Raw genomic sequence first — 20511 nt, forward strand, 5'->3', positions numbered from 1 at the left:
TTGCCACCACTCGCAAGATGACATTTCCTAGATGACACCTTTGGTAGCACTTTTGCAAAGAGAAACTACAGTGTAGACACCCTCAGGTAGACAGTGTCCACACAGGATAGGAATCCCTTGGAGATTATGATAGGTAATTCACAGGTGTAATTTCCCGAGTCAGCAGAGTCGCTTTTGAGGGAATTAATATAAAAACCAGCAACCCTTAAAGAAAAGTAAATCCAAAGGAATCAGTAAAATAAGCTAGAGTTTTTCTCGATGAAATATAATGTGCGCAAGATTAAGGTTATGCATATCCGAGTTGATTTGTGTTTGGCGATGGTAGAATTTGGGGAACATTCAGAAAACCAATGGCAGTGCGACACGCAAAGTCATGTCAGATTTTGAGTCTCATCTTTTTGCACGTCCGCTTTATGATCATGGATGTAAGTGGGCATACTCGGTTTTGATACCACAAAAAGTGTGTTTTGGAACAAAATGAGATACCAGTAGATGCGCATTCGGCCAACTGCATGGATATATCTGTCCCCATTGGCACGGACCAAAAGAACTCAAGCTCTACCGGCACATCTTTCGTACCCGAATAACACTAATTACTCTTCATATCCATTCAGTCGTATGCCTATGGTGAAATGGTTCATCAAATAATTGGCACATTCAGCAATGGGAGTTACAAGCGCAAGCTGTCCAGCGTTCGTGAATGTGTACGTAAGCAGAATTCCCGATCGCAAAGCACGTGGCTGACTCAACCAGCTGAACACTTTGGAACCGAGATCTTTGCCCGCAACTGTAATTGGAGCTGAACAATGTCTACCCTCCCGCAGGACTTGGCCAACCTCATTTACTCCCTCCTCACCCAAGACCTTTCCACCCTCCAACGCCAACGCGCCCCCACTTGCTGTATATCCAATTTCACAACATTCACGTCCCAATTCCTCGCGCTCCTCGGCTCCACGGACCCAGTAGACGCCGACGCCCTAATCACCTCCCTCCAAACCCAACACATACCCCACGACAACCTCGAAAGAATTCTAAAGCAAGTCGTCGCAGGGTCTATTCTTGTTGTCGGGGGATACGATGCTCGTGTCCGTGGGGTTCTTCGGCGGGTACTGGGGATTGTATTGGTGGCTGAGGGCGAAAAGGGGCGAAGCATGGTCTTGCAGGTTGTTGAGCGTGGTGTTGGGGAGGGTGTAGGTAAGGAGCTGAATGCAAAGGAGGAAGAGCAACCAAAGGACGCGACAGAGGATGTGAAAAAGTGGATGAGGTTGGGATTGTATACGGTTGCGGGTGGGATGGCGGTTGCGATGACTGGCGGGTTGGCGGCACCGTATTTGGCTACGGGACTTGGGTCTTTGTTTGCTAGTGTTGGGTTAACAGGTGCGACGGCTGCGGGGCTCGTTGGGGCTTTGGGGACAGCATCAGGCGGGATGATAGCTGGTGCCGTCGTGGGTGCTTCAGGAGGATTAGCAGGTATGTATCCTAACTCTTTTGCAACAAGCAAAACATGATACGTATATTGACCCTTTTTTGCGGCAGCGTACAAACTAGCCCACCCAACTCTCACTGAATTCTACTTTCGACCCGTCACTCCTCACCCGCCCTCTGTTCCCTCCCTCCACCTCATCATCCCCATTAGTGGACACCCGGGCACCATATCCGAGACAGTAGAACCATGGGAAACCCTTTCCATCTACGCAGCATTTTCAGAGATCCACTGCCTGATTTACGAGTCGGGCGCGATGGGAACTCTCTCTAAAGCCTTGGAAGAGCTTGATACTGCCGGGGTCGACATGCACGGTGACAGTCCCACCTTGCCATCCATGTCAGCCATCCACCTCAGTCTCGTTACTGATTCGCCCTGGACGAGCGCTCTCCACCTCTCCAAAGAAGCCGGTCTCCTCCTTGCTAACCAAATTCTTGTTCCCGCATTACACGGCCACCACCCCGTAACTCTCATAGGCTACACAACAGGCGCATACACCATCTTCCATTGTCTATCTGAGCTTGCGCGTCGTGGCCGAGTCGAGTCAAACGTATACGGTATCATTGATTCTGTGTACCTCCTTGGTGCACCCATAGACATCCATGACCCCATGTGGCCTGAACTCCGCCATGTCGTCCACGGCCGATTCGTCAATGCCTATTGTGGTGGCGACTGGGCACTCCGCTTCCTATGTCGCACCGCCAATGTTGCAGGTCTTTTACCCGTTGAAATCCCATCCCTAATTGACGACGACGATAATGATATCACCCACATGGACAGCGGTATTGAAAATGTGGATATATCCCATTGCATTACTACTTTTCTTGACTTTCCTACCAACATGGTCGAAGTATTGGAAGCCATTGGATTCGAGAGAGGTAAAAGTAGAGTTCAGACTGGGGAAGTCTTGTTCGCGTTTGGAGAGGATGGCGAGGGGTTGGACAATAATGTGTCCACTTTATCACCCAACAAGGCTGCGGAACTGGTTGAAGAAGAAGAAGATGTTGGGTGGAAGGGTCGTGGAATTGCGTTTGGCAGGGCTGTTTGAATAGAACTTTGGCCAGTTATGGCCCATGTATATCAACATTCGAAAGAGTAGACAGGCTTTAAATTATATCATTTTTAACATGGGAGCACCCCACTGGAGAGCTCTTTTAGAATTTACAGTTTTGAGAAAAAGAAAATCCAGGCAATCCTGATGTGAGCCACATGATCCATACCCCATCGTTTTCCGAATTCACAGTGCCAGTCCATCCCTCACAGTATCCAACCAGGCAAAAGCTGTAACACACCCAAGAAATGTGATAGTACATTGTTGAATTCACATACGTCTTTGGTGCATTCTCTCCTCTGGAGGGTTGGTCCCAGGTCCGATTCCTGGCGGGCTCACTCACATGCAAAGATATACATTTCTTGAGGAGACTGCGTTTTAAATACATTTTATATTCGTAGCTATTGCGCAGCAAAAGACTCTTTGCTGAATTGAACAAGCCTTAATAATCAGGAAGCCCTTTAAAACCACTGTAAGCTGACCAGGCTTGACACGCTATATATACTAGGACATTGTATAATAAAAAAAAATATTATATTATCTCAAGGGGCAAAGTAACTCTACCCTCCGTCTGTGTATTTCGTGCAATAAGCTACATAAATCACACTCGTAAAGATCATCAGGGATATGTAAGCAATTTACACTGGGCTCCTCAGACAAGTCGATAGTCATTTCCTTTCCAAAATTCAAAACCTCACAATGGTATCGCTCGTCTCCGACCACCTGCATACCCGAACAAGATCCCTAAAAGCAATAACAGAATCCGATTTCGAGGTATCAACCGCATCACAAACAGGCCTGGATGCTTTTTTGGTTTCACTGTTGGCTTGGGCTGGACGGCCACGGAGGTGGATGGAACGGGCGGTGCGGAGGAGACGCTACGACGAGGTTCTCCGGAGGATTGCCTGGACACGGGTCCGGGTCTGGGAATTTCACGTGGGGGTGCGGCATGAGGCGCAGGAAGGGAAGGCGGGAGGGGTGTAGAGAATGAGATTCTGCGAGCGGTCACCGGAAGATTATTGGAAGCGACAGGGTGATGCTTTTCCTCGTGTGGAAGAGATCGGTAGGACTATATAGTAAATTATTTAGTCTCGGACAGAGCAGCCAAATATGCCATACCGCGCACAATCTCACCTCGACAATAGTGAATATAAACTCTCCAACAGGCTTTGCAAACCACCTCTTGGGCTTCATTCCCTGAAACCATCCCAAATGCCCTCCATGCGGAGTTACGCCCAAAATCACGTACGGATTTTCCTTGACTTCGAAGAAAGGTATGGCTTCCTTGGGTGCAACAGGATCATCCAGAGCAGAGAACAAGAGCATCGGTCGACGAATATCAGGCACAAACTGTGCACTAGATCCCTGACGATAATATTCATGGACAGTGCGGTATTTGAAGGCTTTGCGGGTCAACAAGTCATCAAATTCGTAAATGAAGCGAGCACTCATGAGTTGGTCCACATCGACGAGATTGGAGTTTGTAAATTTGTGCATGTGACGCTTAAACACTCGAATCAGGTTCTGCGTCATGCGCTTGCTGTATATGTTACGGCCGAACCAAGTGCTGTGCATGACATGGCTGCCGAGAAGGAGATCGAACGGGTTTGCAACCGCTACTGCACCAATAAAAGGACAGCTCTCGCCTGTTTCTCCAACAAACTGTCAATGAGGAACGTCAGCATGGGCAGCTACATTTTAGGAAGTCATGACCGCTATATGTACCTTTGTCAATACGTTTGCACCCAAAGAAAAGCCAACGCCAAAAAGAGGGGCATCAGGACATCGCCTCCTGATGTAGTCAAGAGCATATCTCAAATCGCCAGTATATGCACCGCAATACAATTGCGCTGAAGTAAGCTCTGTCTGAGCACAGCCTCTAAAGTTTGATACTACCGCTCGGTAGCCCCTTTGAGCTACTTCCTCTACAACATCCTGCACGTACGTCTCGTGCGATCCTCCAGTCAGTCCATGAAGAATGACGATAATAGGTGTTTTGTCGTGTTCAGAGGCCGAAGGGGGAAGAGCAGGATGCCAATCCAAAGCCACATTTCCACCATCAGGAAAGTAAATTAGCTCACGGGTATATTCTATCCTTGGCTTGGCGTAATCAGCAAACAACGCAGCAAAGATCGTTTGTAAGTGCCCGTTAGCCAAGTAAGGTGTTGGGGAAAACACATTCTTCTCCCCCTTGGGATCCGCCAATGTCGGACATTCTTGCCGGATGAGCTTATGCAACGGCACCTGCTCAATACTCTCGCCCCCTCGTTTTCCAACCTGCCTTTTGGCTCGCTTGATGCCAACAGTCCGTGGCGCGTGATAAATAGTCACCGGGTTCGTTAGCAGCAAGCGTTGACGAAGATACAAGATTAAAGCCCACAGAGCAAGGGTGGCGATAGACAAAAGGAGCGAGAGACGGAACGGGGAGAGCGTGTAGAGTTTGAACTGGTTGACCACACTCGCCGGGAGATAGAGCAAGAATCGGTATGGCAATTGTGGCTCCATGTTTGACCAGTCGCTGTAATCAGTAGGAACCCCAGTGTTGACGGGAACGAAAACTCCTTCCGACATGATGGGCACAACTGAAATATTCGAAAAAAAGAAAAAGCGTTGAAAACTTCAAAGGCCTCCAAAGTGTTCGCGTTCGGTACAATGAACTTCCATGCGTTCCAATGCATTCCAATAGATAAACATGCTTGAAAGCCACGTGGAAACCTTGATCGACTGTTGTGTTGTACGTAATACGTCTCCGTCGTTGTGCCGAGGCCTTAAAAATGCATGATATTGACATTAACCTAGAATCCATGACAAGTGGAACTCTACTACAGTATTCCGTAGGCGCAGAGGCGATTACCATGCGATCTGTTGAAGATAATGAAATATCCATCCTCAGCATCCTCATGCCTATGGACTTGGCACTCACGGTGCAAATGAAAATAAGCAAACGAACGGCTTGTAATTACTTGCGGTCAATTGCATATGCTAGAGGGCGGTGCCTATGAATTGACCAATGAATACAAGCGATGAATGAACATTGGGACAGAAAATATGGTGGAAAGCACTATGAGCCGTCGGTTGGCTAAGATTACTGCTAAATCAGGTTCAACCTCACATTCCAGTACCATATTATCAAAGTGTACCATTGCATTCAATGTTTTTGAACAAGTACTTACACTCCATCGCACAGATTTCAAGTCGGCTATCAAGCGCAGGAGTAAATCTTGATTGCTTTCCCGGCGCGAAGGCTTTATCTGGGTACCACCTAGTTCGTTCCAATTTCTTTCCACACACGTGCATATATTCTCTACGAGTTCTATTACAATGTCCTGCTTTTTCATAGTGTGATGTCCGTGTTTCAACGTATCACCCGACCATTGCAGGTGTGGCTTATTAAGCTGATAACCAAAATAGTATTTTAATAGAGTATTCATTCTCAACTGCCAGCCCGCGAACAAATGACCATGGAAGCCGTTGTATTGTGCGCGGACTTCGGTTTGGAGAACAGCGGGATGGTTTCTAATACCAAGTGACATGGAGGCAAGCCCTTGGACGTGGCAATCTAAATGGACTGAGAGATATCTGGCCCCTTGACGGGTGGTGCATCTCTGTGGGAAACTTTGCGTCCACATCAATAATTTCCTGTATGGGCTCATTGTCCAGCGGAATTGGATGTAGGTTAGTATCACAGCAGCGAGCTCTGGTATATCAGGCATGCCGTCGTTTGCCCAATCACCGCAATGCTTTTACATGCTGCCAATATTATCCCAGCTTTTTCAACTTTGAATCGCGCCTAGTAACGCAGTTCGGAATTGCAGTTTGGTGAGATATAACTCTGTCCCTCGCTTCACCGTGCATCGATGCCTGCCATACTGCTGTTGTGTTCATGGAGGCTCGCTGATGAGAAAGGACGCAAATCGACACACAAATGCCTCAAGTTTGCCACACGGCAGTGGCAGATTGTATTCTCGCGTGTTGGTTCTAGCCAAGTCTTCGAGACCAGATCCTTGTACTCTTCCTCAAGCTCTCCGGAACTATCTTTGACGGCCACCGCAGGAGGAATTTCAAATGGTAAAGATGCACATGTTTCTTTTTTTTTCATAGATGTAGCGGACCCACGCCAACATATCCCTCAAGTGAATACTCTCATGGCAGACCAAAATGTTTGCATGAAGTGTAGCGCTCCAGCCGGTCAATGGTGACAATGTCATGTTGTGACCGCTAACCGAAACCTTCACAATATTTGTATGATCTTCCTATCGACCCCCGTCACTTGCAACATACATTCTTCTGTAGTCAGAACGCAACTTTGTCCATGCATGTCAACAGGGACCCGACTGTTGCTAATCATACATCGACACTCCAAATGGCAAAGCTTGGAGTTGCGGAGCTTTCAATTTTGCTGGCTCTAGGTCGTGCTATGTCATATGAGGATAGATTGAGTAGCGCTTGCGCAATAAGACGAATGATGTCAGGGACCGGACCAATAGGCGCCGAAGCTATGATTTCCTTGATGACATATTCAAGGTCCAGGTTCTTTACCAAGGAAGGCCTTATGAACCCTTTGTGCGAGCTATTTTGCTGACTCTTTGGCGGTGTTGATCTATGACAACAAGAAGTCGATTATGGTATATTTACACATCTTGTCTATACCTCTGAATGATGGCAAAAGACGCTTGAAGCGCTCAATAGTCCGGAAAGTAAGATAAACTTTCATCCATTGATCCATTTCCCTTTGATTCACTGGTTGCGTAGTGTGATCAAGTTCTCTTGGCATTTCTGTGACCAATATGCGCAGCACGGGAAATGCACAACAGTATTTTCGCTCGTGCTGACTGATTCTGTGACAAGACAAGGGGCATGACTATGTCTGGAATACAAATTCATGGTAGTATCGAATGCATTAAGGAATGGAAAGTCATGAAAAGTGACGGGGCAGCAGTCACTTTGTGACTGGTATTCGGACAACTGTATTCGGACATCAGTTTGGACCTGACGCCTTCGGACAAATGCGACGTCCACGTGAGATTATGATGACCTAATCAACGGAGACGCATCTGAGCCGACTGATGACTTGCAGGAACCTGGCAAAGGTAGTCATGAACGCAAGTCCAATTAATCCACTATCCAATCCAAAAGGTCTGCTAGATAATGCTTGTGGGTTACCTATCAGCCATATAGTTCTCACAAGCTGGTACAATTAGGATTAAAGCTCGATTGTGAACTATGCGGGAAGCCAGCGTGAGTTTGACTTTTTGACTTGCGCTTGATAATCGCTGATGGATTGACGGTGTTTGGATAGGTACTTGCGATGTGAAGGGTGTCGAGTCACATTTTACTGGTACATTCTTTGAATTGGATTGTTGGGTGGTGTGAGAGAAGACGGAGATTGATATGTGTGGTCTAGTGATAAGGAGCATCAATTGACCGATTTCAAGGGGATTCATGAAAAGATTTGTGGATTGCTTATTCCATTACGGTGCGTTTTGAATGTAAAGTATGTATATATCTATGGTTTGGTCTAAAAGTGAACGATTTTAGTACACCCGTTGCCGTTCTTGGATCCGAAGAAGAACGCGCGCATCGATCGCACCAAACCCTGCACCGCCAACAACAGCTGCTAGAGTTGACGAAAACAGAGGCCCACAAAAAATTGTTTGAGGGGAAATATAACCTTGCCATCCCGGCTGCTCTCCAGGCTCTTCGCTTCTCCATTGCAATTCATGGACCCGATGCCATTGAACTGGTTCCGTCGTATTTGCTTTTGGGCGAGGCGAGTATTGGGTTGAATCAGACCAAGCAGGCGGAGGATTATCTGTCGTTGGCTAAATGGGCGGTGATGAGGTGTGGGGAGGTGGATTTGGAGGTCAAAGCGCAGTTGCATCGAAATTTTGGGTTATTGTTCAAGGCAAAGGAAATGGCAGAAGAAGCTATAGAGGAAGTTGCTTTGGATGTGAGTACTTTTTGAGTTTTTTCTGATATGATATAGTGGCACTGATTTTGGTTGTCGTGAAACTTGTGATCAACAGATATATTACTCGTCCCTCAAATCCGGCAACCCTGAACACATCTCTGGTACGTTCTGTTCCCCTTCTCATGCATCGGTTTTTGTCTCGTTTTGCAACTAACGCACCTTGCAGTCGCAGGCGGATACTACCATCTTGGCACTCTTTTCCAATCACTCAACCGCTTCGACGATACAACAAGCATTTACGATCGCATCATCCATATTTACAAAACATATCTCGGCACGTCCGAGGCACTGAACGAAGCACAGCAGGCGGAAGCTGTACAGATTCTAAAGAGCGCTTTGGCCTACCGTCAGAATTACGTGTCGTCTCCAATATCTGCCGCAGAAGCGTTGTGGGTTTTCGCGTTACTGTGGAGGAAAGTCGGGTCAAATGAGAAGGCGAGGGAGTTTGCTGGAAAGGCTCTTGAAGGTACGCTACTTTTTAGTAACTTGTTTGTTTCTCAAACTCTGGAGAGACGTTCCTGCTGACACCCTCCCAACAGCGTACGAGGCAGCACTGGGCCGCGAGCATTCCATCTCGATTGAAATCCGTGCGTTTTTAAAGACCATGGTGGGGGATTCGGGAGCAAGCAATAGACTAGTAGGAAACAGAAAGAGCAGTAACGCGTAAAAAGACTTCACACCAAAAGTCCATTGTGAAAGAAATGATATATTTATTATAACTATAGTGGCAGAAACAGATATCACACATGCTCCTCATCAGCTTTTTATTTTCAAATCATTTTCATCCTTTTTTTTAAAGTTGTTTTTCTTTTTTACAGGCCCTCCTCCGGCCGGAGCCATTGGCACCCCCACCGCGGTGAGTCGTGGCCGCCGCTCCACCATCGCGACAGTCAGTCCTGTTCAACCAAAAGACAAGTGGAGAAGACGAGTAAAGAGAAGGGGGGGAAAGGCGAGAAACGTCGCCTTTTTATAACCCTGGGGAACTGCGCTTTTTTTTTGCAATCGGGAATTCTCGGCGGAAGATTCCCTATCTTGCGTACGTCATTCTTCTGAGCACGCCATGAAGGTCCAATCATCGTCGTCGTGTTCACCTCCTGGCAGATCTCCTGGCGTGCGTTCCGTTCCCCCCTTTGGAGTGTGAGGTGAGGATTATGTAAACGCGTCATTTGTTTATTCATTTTTCCCACGGTCGGTCTTTTGGCTGTTTTCTGAACGGTCTCGAGCAGAGCAAGAGCATTCTTCTACCGGGCTTTCTGTCGTCCTTTCTTTGGTGGGTCTACTCCGTAGATTCTGCGCAATTTGGTGATGGATGTAGGCTTGGATGGGTCAACGGGTTTGTCTTTTGGGAGCGGTGGGGGCGTCACCGCTGAGGTTCTATTCCTCACGCAACTTGAGTTATGGTGTTTGAAAAGAGGTGAAGAAACAAAGAACAGTACCTAGCTGTTATAGGAGCGTTCAGAATCCCATCGGTAGGCCGCAAGGACTGTCGTGTTGCCACAAGTTCTACTCCCCGCTCTTCTCCTTCCACTTTTGCTACTCGTTCCTCCAAGGCTTTGACGGCCCTCTCAACCTTGCCGTCATCAGTCTCCTCAATAGCAGGCACATCCCTATACATCTCCAACAGCTTGGAAGGAACATCCACGGAATGGGTAGTAAGGATTTGTCGTTGGAGAGAGGTGATTTGGTCCAAGCGGGTTAATTGTGTGCGTGTCTGTTGTAGGGTGTTGGTGAGGTTTTGGAGAAGTGTTTTTTGTTGTGCGGTGAGAGTTTGGAGGTCTGTGTCTTTTGTTTTTGAAAAGAGTGAGTGGCCTTCGTGTGAACTGCAGAGGAAAGCAATCGGACTTACTTTCAAGGGATGTGAAATGAGACTTTATAAGGAGTTCGAGGTATTGTCGGCTTCGGGTGTCAAGAGACCTCGGTATACTCTATTAGGTGGTCAAAACAAGTCCTTGAATACAAAAAGTGATCTTACGCAAACAGTACCTGCTCAATGCTTCTAATCCCCTCTTCGACCTCTCCAATTTGCTTCAGCACCTCCTCCCTTTGTCCGTCATTCCCGACCTCCATTTCCAAAAGTCTTTCCCTCAACTCCTGGTGCTCGGCAAATAACCCCAAAAGCACTGAATGAAGCTCTGTAAACATGGAACGTTCTGGCGTCGCTGGTGTTTTGGGGAGAGGTTCGTCAATAAGGCGAAGACGAGGGGCAAGACTGACGCTATTCCTGGGTTGTATAGTCGTTATGCCGCTTTCGGCTCGCACCAGGCGATTTTTTAAAAGACCGATTTCGGATTGAAGCTGTTGGATTGTTACGCTATATGTGTCGGTTTTTTGGGATACTTGTTGGGTTACCTATTAAGCCCATCATTTTAGGTCACCAGATGATCATCATACGGGCCATATCAGAAACCGTACCTTGGTCTTGATGGCTCGAGCTCGACTAGCATACTTTAATGTATTTACTGTTTCATCAAAGTTGCTACTCCCAGGACTGATATTAGCGATCATGACCGTCCGGCAATTGCCTCCCAAGGAATCTTTCAAAAGCCGGGTGAGTTTACTATCGCGGTAGTTGACGTATTTTCCCTTCTTTTTGGTCGTATCCGAGAGCGCTGTTATGCAATTTCCGAGAGCGAGGAGAGAGCGATTGATATTTGCGCCTTCTATCATCCGCATGCCGCGATTCTAATATGATACTCTAGTGTGAATAAAGGAGAATAAACGGCAAAAGGCAAGTCATATAAAACTGACCTTTGTCTCCGCAGCTCTTTCTGACCCTGCCAAATCAATCAGAGAAAGCTTCCCAAACCTCTCTACAATCTTCCCTTTCCGATTCCGCATCCGGCATCCGACCAAAACCTGCAACACTGCATGAGACCGTGAAGAAACCTCATTGGCGCCCGTGGCTTCTTGTGTGCGATGTCGATTGCCTTTTCGGAGGAACCCCAAGACTTCTTCGGGGGTTTTGGCTGTGACGGTTGTTATCCCTGCTACGACGACGCCTTTTTGGGCATCTTCGCGTAGATCGAGGTAATCGGCTTTCCCAGAAAGCAAGTCGCGAATGTTTTCATTGTAGATCTCAAGGTAGGATAGGGTTACAGTGTAGGTTCCTTGAGTGGTAGCGTCCTCGCCTTCGACTTGTTGCTCTCTATTGTGGGCATCGATGAGGGTGAATAGGTCCATGAGTGTTAGGGCCATGATACCAGGTGCTGAATCGGTTCCGAGCATGGTGTACGTTTTGCCGGCCCCTGTTGCGCCTGAACATTCACTGCGCACATTAGCAATGAGTTGGCGTTCAAAAACTTTATATTCCGTCTGTGTGCATACCATAAGCAAAAACAGTCGCATTATACCCCTTGACGACCCACTCGATCAAATACTTGACCGTTTTGTCAAACACCTCGGTTTGTTGGGCACCTTCACCAAAGACCCGGTCAAATGCGTATATTCGCTCTTTGGGACGGTCTTTGCGTAGGACATCGTCGTATTGATCTGGAGTGGGTTCCGTCACGAGGACTGTCTGTTGAGAAACGCAGAATGAGGTATGATACTATGGTTGGATGGTTTTTGTAGATTAGGGAGTTTTTACCTGGTCGTCGTGGGATCGTGCAGTGATTTGAAGGTTCTCCTTTGCGAGTTCTTTGAGTGACAGTGGACGGATTCGGACAGACACCTAGAGCAACATGGCCGTTAGATTCATCAAATATCTCTAATGCATTCTCTCTTTTGAAAACGTAAAAGATGTACCATCAATTTTGCCACTGAAGATCCGGCAACGCTTTCTCGTTCTGCTTCTTCCGCCATTATCAAAAAATAGATACTGGGAACCGATGCTGATCGTGTTTTTTGGGCGGGATTGAGAGTGGTTCGGAGAGAAACAGCAAAAAACCCAACCACCCAGAAAAAAATCGTTCCGAACCAAAATAGCAAGTGTTCAATGGGGAACCTCCGTTACCACTATGAACTTGTACCGCCTTGATGCGAAACAACCATCCAACAAAAAAGATCTTTGCCTTCTATCACACTCCAATGAAACCAACACACACAAAAAGAAACACCCGGCCCACCGTATCTATATCTCAACTGTTTTTTTCTTCTCGGGATGGTGGTTCGGTGGGTCGGGATATGCCCCATCCCGATGAAAGGGTGGTTTGCCGTTTATTCAAATAATCTCAACGGCGTTTAGGAAAGAATGGTATTTTTGTTATACGAGGTTTATTATAAAGCGTCTTGTCATTTTTTGTTCTTAGTGTTGGGCTGCTTGTGTTTTTTTTGTTGATGTTTGAATGGTGGGGCCTATGAAGCGCGTATTTTCCTTGTTTGCCCTCCGTATTTTGATTACCTCATCTGCGCTTGTATATCTTTTTGGGATAGCCCAGCTGTAGAAGTTTTTTTTTCAAAAACGTTTTTTTTTTATCTTGGTTTGATGACATTCCTTTGTTTTTTATATTGTGGGATTTTAAGGATACATTACCAAACTTTGGAAATCAACCTTATGATGATGGCATGTGAAGCATTGCATGATCGTTTAATAAACGACTCTTGTGAAGCAAAAGTTTGCCAAAAAAGCAAATGCATATACGCTTCCTTGTGCTGTGTATGTACACCACACAAATTTCATTAAAATAAAAAAAAAACAAGCAAGACATCCTTTTGTCTTCAGCCAAACCCAACCCCATAATCATTGATCAAATCTTCTCCTCCTCCACTCGCAGTTCCCATTGCAGAAGTCCCTAATGAACCCATCATGGTGGATTCTGGGCTACTCCCTAATACCATGCCCGGATTAATATCTACAGGCGCATTGGAGGATAACCATCCACTATCCATTCCATTTCCTATACTACCACTAACAGCATCCCATCCTCCATTACCAGTGGCATTCAGGGCTGTCATGTATCGTTGCATTTGGATTTTCATTCTTCGTGCGGCTGTGACATAGCGAGCGGCTTCAGAGAGTTGTCCTTCGAGTTTACGAATTTTTTGTTCGTCTGCAAAGGATTTTGATTCACGGGCGACGCGTTCGTTTTCGAGGGATGCGACACGGAGGACTAGACGGTGGTTTTCGGCTTCCATTTCTTTGATGCGGGCTTCGAGTTCGTCCATTCTTGCTACGCGGCGGAGACGGGATCGGCGGGCTGCTTCCGTGTTTCGGAGGCGTTTGAGTTGGAGGGCGGCTTCGTCTGATCCGCCTTCGGGTGTGGCATCGCTGTGGGATCTTGCTCGTGTACGGGTTGGGGTGGGTGTGACGGTAGATGATGGCTGTTGTTGTTGTTGTTGTTGTGATGGTTTCCGTTGGTGTCCTGCCATATGGATGTTATTGGTATTGTTGTGGTTGTTGTTTGACGGTTGGTCCGGTGCAATATGGTTCATGTGTTGGGACCGTGGTGTATTGTCTTGCATCCAGGAACCCAGGTTGGGCACCGACGCTCTTCTATCGATTCCACCAAGGACATTATTGTTTGATGAAATAGACACGTCGTTGTTGTGGTTTCGTCGCACGGGATTCATACATGGGTTGGGTTGAAAGCCCGGGACGCCCTTTGACATTTGCGGGACCGCTGGAGGCTGGCCCGACGTTGGTGGCGGCGGAAACAAGAGTCCGGCGGACGCAGCCCACATGTCTCCACCCATATCTGAAAATAACTCCATGGAACCCATTTCTCCATCCACGGCCACATTTGTGGGAGACGACTGCGATGAATCGTAAAATGTCATTAATGGGTCCAAATACGGCTGCGGCGTTCCGTTAAAGGTGAGCGGGGGTGGAGATGTCTGTGGGGAAGGCTGTTGGTGAGGATTCGATGCAAGAGAAGCAGCAGACGGAGGTGAGTAATCGCTCGGAGTTTCTGGAGTTGGTAGGAGGCGGGCAGTCGTCGTTTGGTTCTTGGTGTAGTTGTTGGTAGTGGTGATGTCGTTTCTGTACCACGGCTCCATTCTCTGTTGACCACGCTGGACCTCCATGAAAAACGTAAACGACAACGTTAAAAGAAAAACAAAAACGAGGGAAAGCCGTTGATCAAGACAATTCAACTGTTCAAAACCGAAGCCAACGAATATCCAAAAAGCACACACTTTAAAGTCATAAAGGGCTGAACGCTTCCTTTTGACTTTCGCTCCACCTCTCACGTGTACAGATATATGTTCTATATATAGAAATATAAACTTCCTTTTAGGGAGAGGACCCGCGAAACGGGGCAAACCCACAGCAACAAAGAAGCTCCGAAATAAAACAATATCAAGTGTTCTTTTTTTTTTTTTGTTAAATGTCCAAATATACGAATTTTGAATAACAACTGCATATTAAGCTATTTGTAAAAATGGATAGTGGACATGATAGATATTGCTCACCGCCAAGTATTGCAGCTCACTGCCAAAGCTCCAATGTTGGACAACTGCCAAGAGTGAAAGGTTGCTCCCCCATCTCCCCGGAGCCAACAACAACAAGTGCATGCACTCTTGATTTCATCCAACAGGCCTTTCCTGATCATGCTCCATAATCCACCAAAAAAAATGCTAGCTCCTTTGTCTGTTTGTAACATTTCTTTCAAAACCTTGATGGAAATCTGGAATCACCGGGACCTGATTGTTGTGCCCAAAACACAGTCGTTTGAGTTGAATTTGTTCTTGTCCCCATTCAACACAGCGTATGGTTCCTCCGTAACCACTTTGATGGTTCCCGGTAATGAAAAAAGGTTATCGGAGGGAAGCCTCCGCCCCTCTTCTCCATGATTCACAGTTGGCGCTCTACATCACGTGAATGGCTGATGTGGGACAGAACCAGCGGTGTGTTGGGTGATTTGCTAAACAAAACGTGCTATAGTGTTTAAAACCTCGTTGCGGACAAAGAAACTCTAGAACCGTCTTGAGAGATTTAAAAAGATTTGTACACGGTTTTACAAATTCCGTTTCCAAGTGCTATGCGAGAGAGATCAGCACAGTTTGCTGGCTCCCGTTCAACAAAAAGGGCGGCGGCGGTCCATTTTGAACTCTACAAGAACGAACAATGTTCCAACCTGCTACGAAAAAAGGAAAAAGATTCGATTTGCGGTTGCGATCCAGGGCCTGTGACCTCTTTATTACCAGGTGTCCTTTGGGAAATGCAGAACGCTTACTGGTTATGATCATCCCTTCTCAGTACCTGGAAGAAAGAAGATGAACGGCAATGATCAGCATCAGGCAATTCATCACCACAGCAACAATTTAGTCATGTAACGTATCATCACGTGCAAGATCATGCTGTGCAGTTGTCTAGGCCCGTTACTTCCCAGTTCTTGCCCTGGTCGCTTCCGATAAAAAAGCATCTTGCCAAGGAATGCCACCCAAATTGCCCACACACACACACACATACTTGCATCATTGTTGGTTAAAAAAGGATGGATATCGTCCGCGAGTGGAATGCATATTCTGCCGTGTTTCCGCGCAAAATTCCCGGCCATACGCTTGGGCGCGGTAATAGTGTGTCTGTTTTTGAACGAGCCAAAAGCGCAAAACGTCATGATTGACAAACTGTGAGGAGGGAAAATGATACAATGTTCCGCCCACATTTACAGTGTTTTGTCATGTCGATCCATCCTTGTCAAGAAGCATCATGAATATTGCCTTACTTACTAGTATACCATAAGGGATAATCATTGCTCTTGTTTTGAAATGCTGTGACTCTGCTCACTTTGTCTTTTTGCCTCTTCCGTGGATCCCCTCCCCTCCGAACACTTTTGCAGATCATTTGTATCGGGAGAAAAGCGTGTCCAATAAAAAGCACATGATCACACTCGCTTGCAGATCGCTTTTTATTTCCCAATGGAGCATGGTTGTACATGTAACACAGAACGCGTCATTGCAAGGATTTGGAACGCTTGGAACTGGGCTTCAATACGCAGACATACGTCATTGCGATGTAAACAAATGTAAAATTTTTGTGTGGTTGTGTGAGGCGTTGGCGTTTTGGAATTTTTGCAAGTTTTTTGTTTGGATTTAAAGTTGTTGTTGAGAGAGAGAGAGAGGGAGAGAGAGAAGAAAGGGAGGCTGGGTAACAAGAGAAGAAGAAGAAGAAAACGACTAGAGTGAGGGAAGAAACGCGCTCTTTCAAAACGTGTTATTTTGGGAGATTTCATCATTTTCTGTAGAGAGAGAGATTTTCATCTTGACTTGACTTCCTACTGCGAATTAACAAAAAGAACGGCCAAGAAAAAGGCTTGTCGTTTGTGGGCAGAGTTCGAGAGTAGAGCAGTTTTCCTTTTTGCCAACTCTTTTCAAAAAACGACTGCGGAACTTGCGTCATCATTTTGTTTTATTGGTTTATTGGGCTCCCCCCCCATTTTTTTCATCTTGCAACTTGTTGCTTTCTCTCTTCTTCTTCCCTCCCATAACGTTACGATCGCTTTTATTTTCTTTCTTTTGTTCTTTTGGGCGTATTCGTTTCTACGCTCTCAAAGAAGACGGAAAACGAGATATTACGCATCATCACACATTACGGGTTTTACGCATTAGTGTTGCTTTCTTGCTTTGAACGCGGATCGCTCTTCTGTTTTTCGGTTATCGAGCCTTGGATTGTGTGATTTCCCTCGTTTTCCCCATTCTTGGTATTGTGTGTTGGATATCCATCCATTCATGTAAGTATTCTTTTGTTTTTTCGAGTATTCGTTGCAAGCGTATTATTGCTGCAGTGTTTTCTGGTAGCACTCTCATCTCACCCAGACCTCACCAGATAGCCTCGCTACCGATTTTTATTTCGCCTTTCTCGTTCAACAGCGTTTGCCGTGTTTTTTTTCCTGCGCACATTTCCCGTGTGCGTGTGTGCGTGATATTACCGTCGTTGTCCTTCAACGACCGATTCCTTGTACAGTCCAACAGAAAACTAGTCTCCCTACTTTTCAAACATGGCTACAGTGTGGAGAAATTCTGGCGATATGGAAGGAAGCTCATTGACGCCTGGACGAATGAGTCCAGGCTTGTGTTCTCCCGTCGTCAACTTTAGCATGGCAAGACCATCGTCAGCGAGGTCGCCCATGGAGTCGACATCAAAAGGCACAAATGGAAACATGGATTATTTTTCATTGAATCGAAGTAAGTCGATGGTAGAATGCATTGTGTCTGTAGTTGTGTCGTATTGATTTTGTCTTGAGCAGATTCCTCTCACCCAGCTGCAACACCTGCCACACACATCAACCTTCCCACATCAACGCCGCTACCTTACCTCACCCCAGCTGCTCCCGCCGCCGACTCACCCTCAGAGTACTTCACTCCCATGATAATCCCCACTACACCTTCCCACGGGCCGGCGAATCTCTCGCAACGCACTCCAATCATCAGACCCATTTTCCCACCGGCAACTCCAGGAGCACTACCACCAAGAGTACCGCCGTCGTCGAGTAACGGCGGGGACCGGTCACAATTCCGGCTGGCTCTTCCCGTGCCAAATGGTGCCGCCATCCCTGCGGCAACGAATGTGGTACCGCAAGACAATGGGCAGTCCTATGGAAGCACAATCCAACCCCGCGGTCAGATGCATCTTCCTCTCCCTTCACCACGCTTCAATTTGTCGCTCCCCGTCACGCCAAAAGTGTGCGGATCGCCGAATTCACCGCCAGAACCGCATGCTTTTGAACCGATCGAGCTGGCCAATTTACTGCACGCGCAGGGATCCCCAAGACCCGCGAGTATTACCTCTGCGGAAGGCAATCCTTTGGTCCTCGTTCTCGACATGCGATCGTTTGTGCAATATTCTCGTCAGCGTGTAAAATCATCAGTCAACGTCTGCATTCCTACAACGCTCCTCAAAAGGCCAACTTTTGGCGCCGACAAGCTATTTGATACACTGGCATCTGACCACGCCAAAGACATGCTCAAGCAGTGGACAAACAACACATTTATCATTCTCTACGACAATGATTCATCTCAAGTGTCGTCTGGTTCGCCACTCATGCTTCTCGCTCGTAAACTTCAGCAAGGAAACACGACCGCGACTATTGGATGGCTTCGTGGAGGCTGTACAGAATTTTGTCGAAATTATCCGGACCTCTGCGACAATTCTCCACCACCCGTCGGATCAGAAGGCATTGGATCACCACCGGGCGCGGCAGGAGGTCAAGGCCTGGCTCTGCCCAATCTAGCTGGTATGGGAATGGGACTGACTGCCACTGGGGCTACTCCTGCAAAGATTCGTGGAGGGCTGAACTTGTCTCTTGACCTTTCAGGTCTCGGGCCTCTCACCGCTCCGTCGGCTCTCGGTGCGTTAGCCGCTTCCAGACCTCCGCCGCAACCTACATATGCTGCGCATACGAGTGTTCCAAGCAAGAGCCCGACTGAAATATTGAAGGATGCAACTGTGGATCCTGCCGACGTGAATGTGCCGCTGTTCTTGAGAGAGCTTTTCCAAAAGGAGAATGTCAAGGGGGCTATCGAAGAAAACTTTAATGCAGTCGAAGCCGCCGAAAAGAAGAGACTGGACTGCTCGTTTCGGGCGAGAACACGCACAGACCCGTTTTCTGTTTCTGATGCCCTTGAAGCCGGTGCAACGCGGAATCGGTACAATAACATTTGGCCGTTCAATCACAACCGTGTCCGTTTGCACACCCCGACGCTGCCGAGTGTTCAGCCCTCAACGGCTGCACCCGGTTCCGACTACATTAATGCCTCCCACATTGTTTCCCCCGCCGGACATCGAACCTACATTGCAACACAAGGGCCCATTCCCTCAACGTTTGAAGATTTTTGGCGTATGGTATGGGAACAAGAATCGGGTGTGATTCTCATGTTGTGTGCAGATGCGGATGTACAAAGGGGAAGTCAGACATGTCACAAATATTGGCCAGAGGAATCAACACCGGTCTTGAAGCTCAACCGAGTCGAAGTAACATTGCTCAAAGAGAGTAATATCAGCTGGGGCCAAGATGACAAAGCAAAGGGCAGCGACATGGTCGTGCGATGCTTTAAAGTTGTTGTGGACGGCCAAGACGCCAGTGCACGAGAAATCTACCAAATTCAGTATTTGGGCTGGCCTGACCACGGTGTTCCAGATCACCCCGACGAAATGCTCCGAATCCAGTACCTAGCCGACAAACTCCACGGACGCCTCGCCAAACAATCCTCTAGCATGGTCGGGCCCATGGTTGTTCACTGCAGTGCCGGATGCGGACGTACAGGTGCCTTTATCTGCGTCGACGCCGTCCTAGCCCTCCTAAAGCACTCGGATACACCCTTTACATCATCGACTCCCACACCACCCGAATCCGACCCCCAATCCTGGTCCATTGTTCGCCCCATTCTTACACCCACAACATTTTCATCCAATGCCCCGCATGACATGATTCTAGCCTCAGTTCACCACCTCCGAAGCCAACGCATCCTCATGGTACAAAGCCTCAGTCAGTTTGCATTCTGCTATGAAGTCGTTGGAAGGTTTTGCCGTGTCTCTTCTTTGCATGGGTACGAGGATATCGTCATGCCTCCCCTTATCGAAAAATTACTTGATGAAGTGTTTGATGATATGGAAGGTGTCGTTCATGGACGTAAAAGAGAGCGAAACATGTCTACAGATGACCATTTTGAGCGGTTGAAAAGGGTTGGAACAAGAGGAACAGAGTAAAACGGTTTTAATTATTGGATATGAAAGAAAAGAGTGGGAATGGGGGAAACAGGAAAAAAGGGTTTTTTAATTGGACATACGTATTTTGGGGATCCCACTTTTTTTTTCTTTTTTCTTTTTGTATACCACGTTTTTTTTCTTATCTTTAAAAACACTTGGGGTTGAGATCCTTTGTAGTCTTGGTTCTACAAACTGTTGAGGTGGTGTGTGTGTGTGGTTTTTTGTTTTTTTTCCTTTTGTGTAATTTGAAATACAAATGATTTGAACTTCAAGGGTTGCATCCTACAATAGTAGATAATATTATCGCTCTAGAGTTTCTGGATCTAAAGGTTGTATCCTCGGGCTTTACAAACTTGGTCATTTTCTCACTCGTTTGATCAGAGTCGACAAGATCCAAACGCAGCTAACAATGTAAAAAACAA

General features: G+C 47.0%; 6 protein-coding genes across 7 annotated transcripts; 3 read left to right on the forward strand and 3 right to left on the reverse strand.

Annotated features, from left to right (window-relative positions):
- The first annotated feature begins 747 nt into the window (after nt 1–747).
- On the forward strand, nt 748–2629 carry SPPG_07043 (uncharacterized protein). Its single transcript, XM_016755219.1, has 2 exons — nt 748–1470; nt 1537–2629. The coding sequence occupies exons 1-2, from the start codon at nt 807–809 to the stop codon at nt 2529–2531; spliced, it is 1659 nt and encodes a 552-aa protein (XP_016605610.1). The 5' UTR covers nt 748–806; the 3' UTR covers nt 2532–2629.
- A 364-nt stretch (nt 2630–2993) lies between these two features.
- Nucleotides 2994–5175, reverse strand: SPPG_07044 (uncharacterized protein). Its single transcript, XM_016755220.1, has 3 exons — nt 4260–5175; nt 3669–4196; nt 2994–3603 (listed from the first exon to the last, which is right to left on the reverse strand). The coding sequence occupies exons 1-3, from the start codon at nt 5103–5105 to the stop codon at nt 3229–3231; spliced, it is 1749 nt and encodes a 582-aa protein (XP_016605611.1). The 5' UTR covers nt 5106–5175; the 3' UTR covers nt 2994–3228.
- A 2454-nt stretch (nt 5176–7629) lies between these two features.
- Nucleotides 7630–9261, forward strand: SPPG_07045 (uncharacterized protein; the record flags this gene model as incomplete). Its single annotated transcript, XM_016755221.1, has 8 exons — nt 7630–7670; nt 7736–7772; nt 7834–7872; nt 7939–8010; nt 8073–8484; nt 8561–8606; nt 8672–8971; nt 9045–9261. Coding segments are annotated over 8 exons (1075 nt in total), but the record flags the coding sequence as incomplete, so codon positions are not given.
- SPPG_07046 (uncharacterized protein) lies at nt 9192–12786 on the reverse strand. The gene is made up of 9 exons (XM_016755222.1): nt 12250–12786; nt 12092–12175; nt 11830–12022; nt 11254–11759; nt 10918–11187; nt 10489–10854; nt 10352–10430; nt 9942–10287; nt 9192–9879 (listed from the first exon to the last, which is right to left on the reverse strand). The coding sequence occupies exons 1-9, from the start codon at nt 12304–12306 to the stop codon at nt 9747–9749; spliced, it is 2034 nt and encodes a 677-aa protein (XP_016605613.1). The 5' UTR covers nt 12307–12786; the 3' UTR covers nt 9192–9746.
- Nucleotides 12787–13004: 218 nt separating this feature from the next.
- On the reverse strand, nt 13005–14565 carry SPPG_07047 (uncharacterized protein). The gene has a single exon (XM_016755223.1). It carries the CDS (start codon nt 14464–14466, stop codon nt 13162–13164), a length of 1305 nt encoding a protein of 434 aa, XP_016605614.1. The 5' UTR covers nt 14467–14565; the 3' UTR covers nt 13005–13161.
- Nucleotides 14566–16446: 1881 nt separating this feature from the next.
- SPPG_07048 lies at nt 16447–20394 on the forward strand. 2 transcript variants are annotated; one of them, XM_016755225.1, is made up of 3 exons: nt 16447–17114; nt 17210–17568; nt 17631–20394. In XM_016755225.1, the coding sequence occupies exons 2-3, from the start codon at nt 17382–17384 to the stop codon at nt 20087–20089; spliced, it is 2646 nt and encodes an 881-aa protein (XP_016605616.1). In that variant the 5' UTR covers nt 16447–17114; nt 17210–17381; the 3' UTR covers nt 20090–20394. The 2 variants fall into 2 exon arrangements, with proteins under 2 accessions (XP_016605616.1, XP_016605615.1); XM_016755224.1 differs by having other exon boundaries at nt 17214–17568.
- Nucleotides 20395–20511: the final 117 nt, after the last annotated feature.

The sequence above is a fragment of the Spizellomyces punctatus genome (genome assembly GCF_000182565.1).
Source record: "Spizellomyces punctatus DAOM BR117 chromosome Unknown supercont1.14, whole genome shotgun sequence".
Lineage (NCBI taxonomy): Eukaryota > Fungi > Chytridiomycota > Chytridiomycetes > Spizellomycetales > Spizellomycetaceae > Spizellomyces > Spizellomyces punctatus.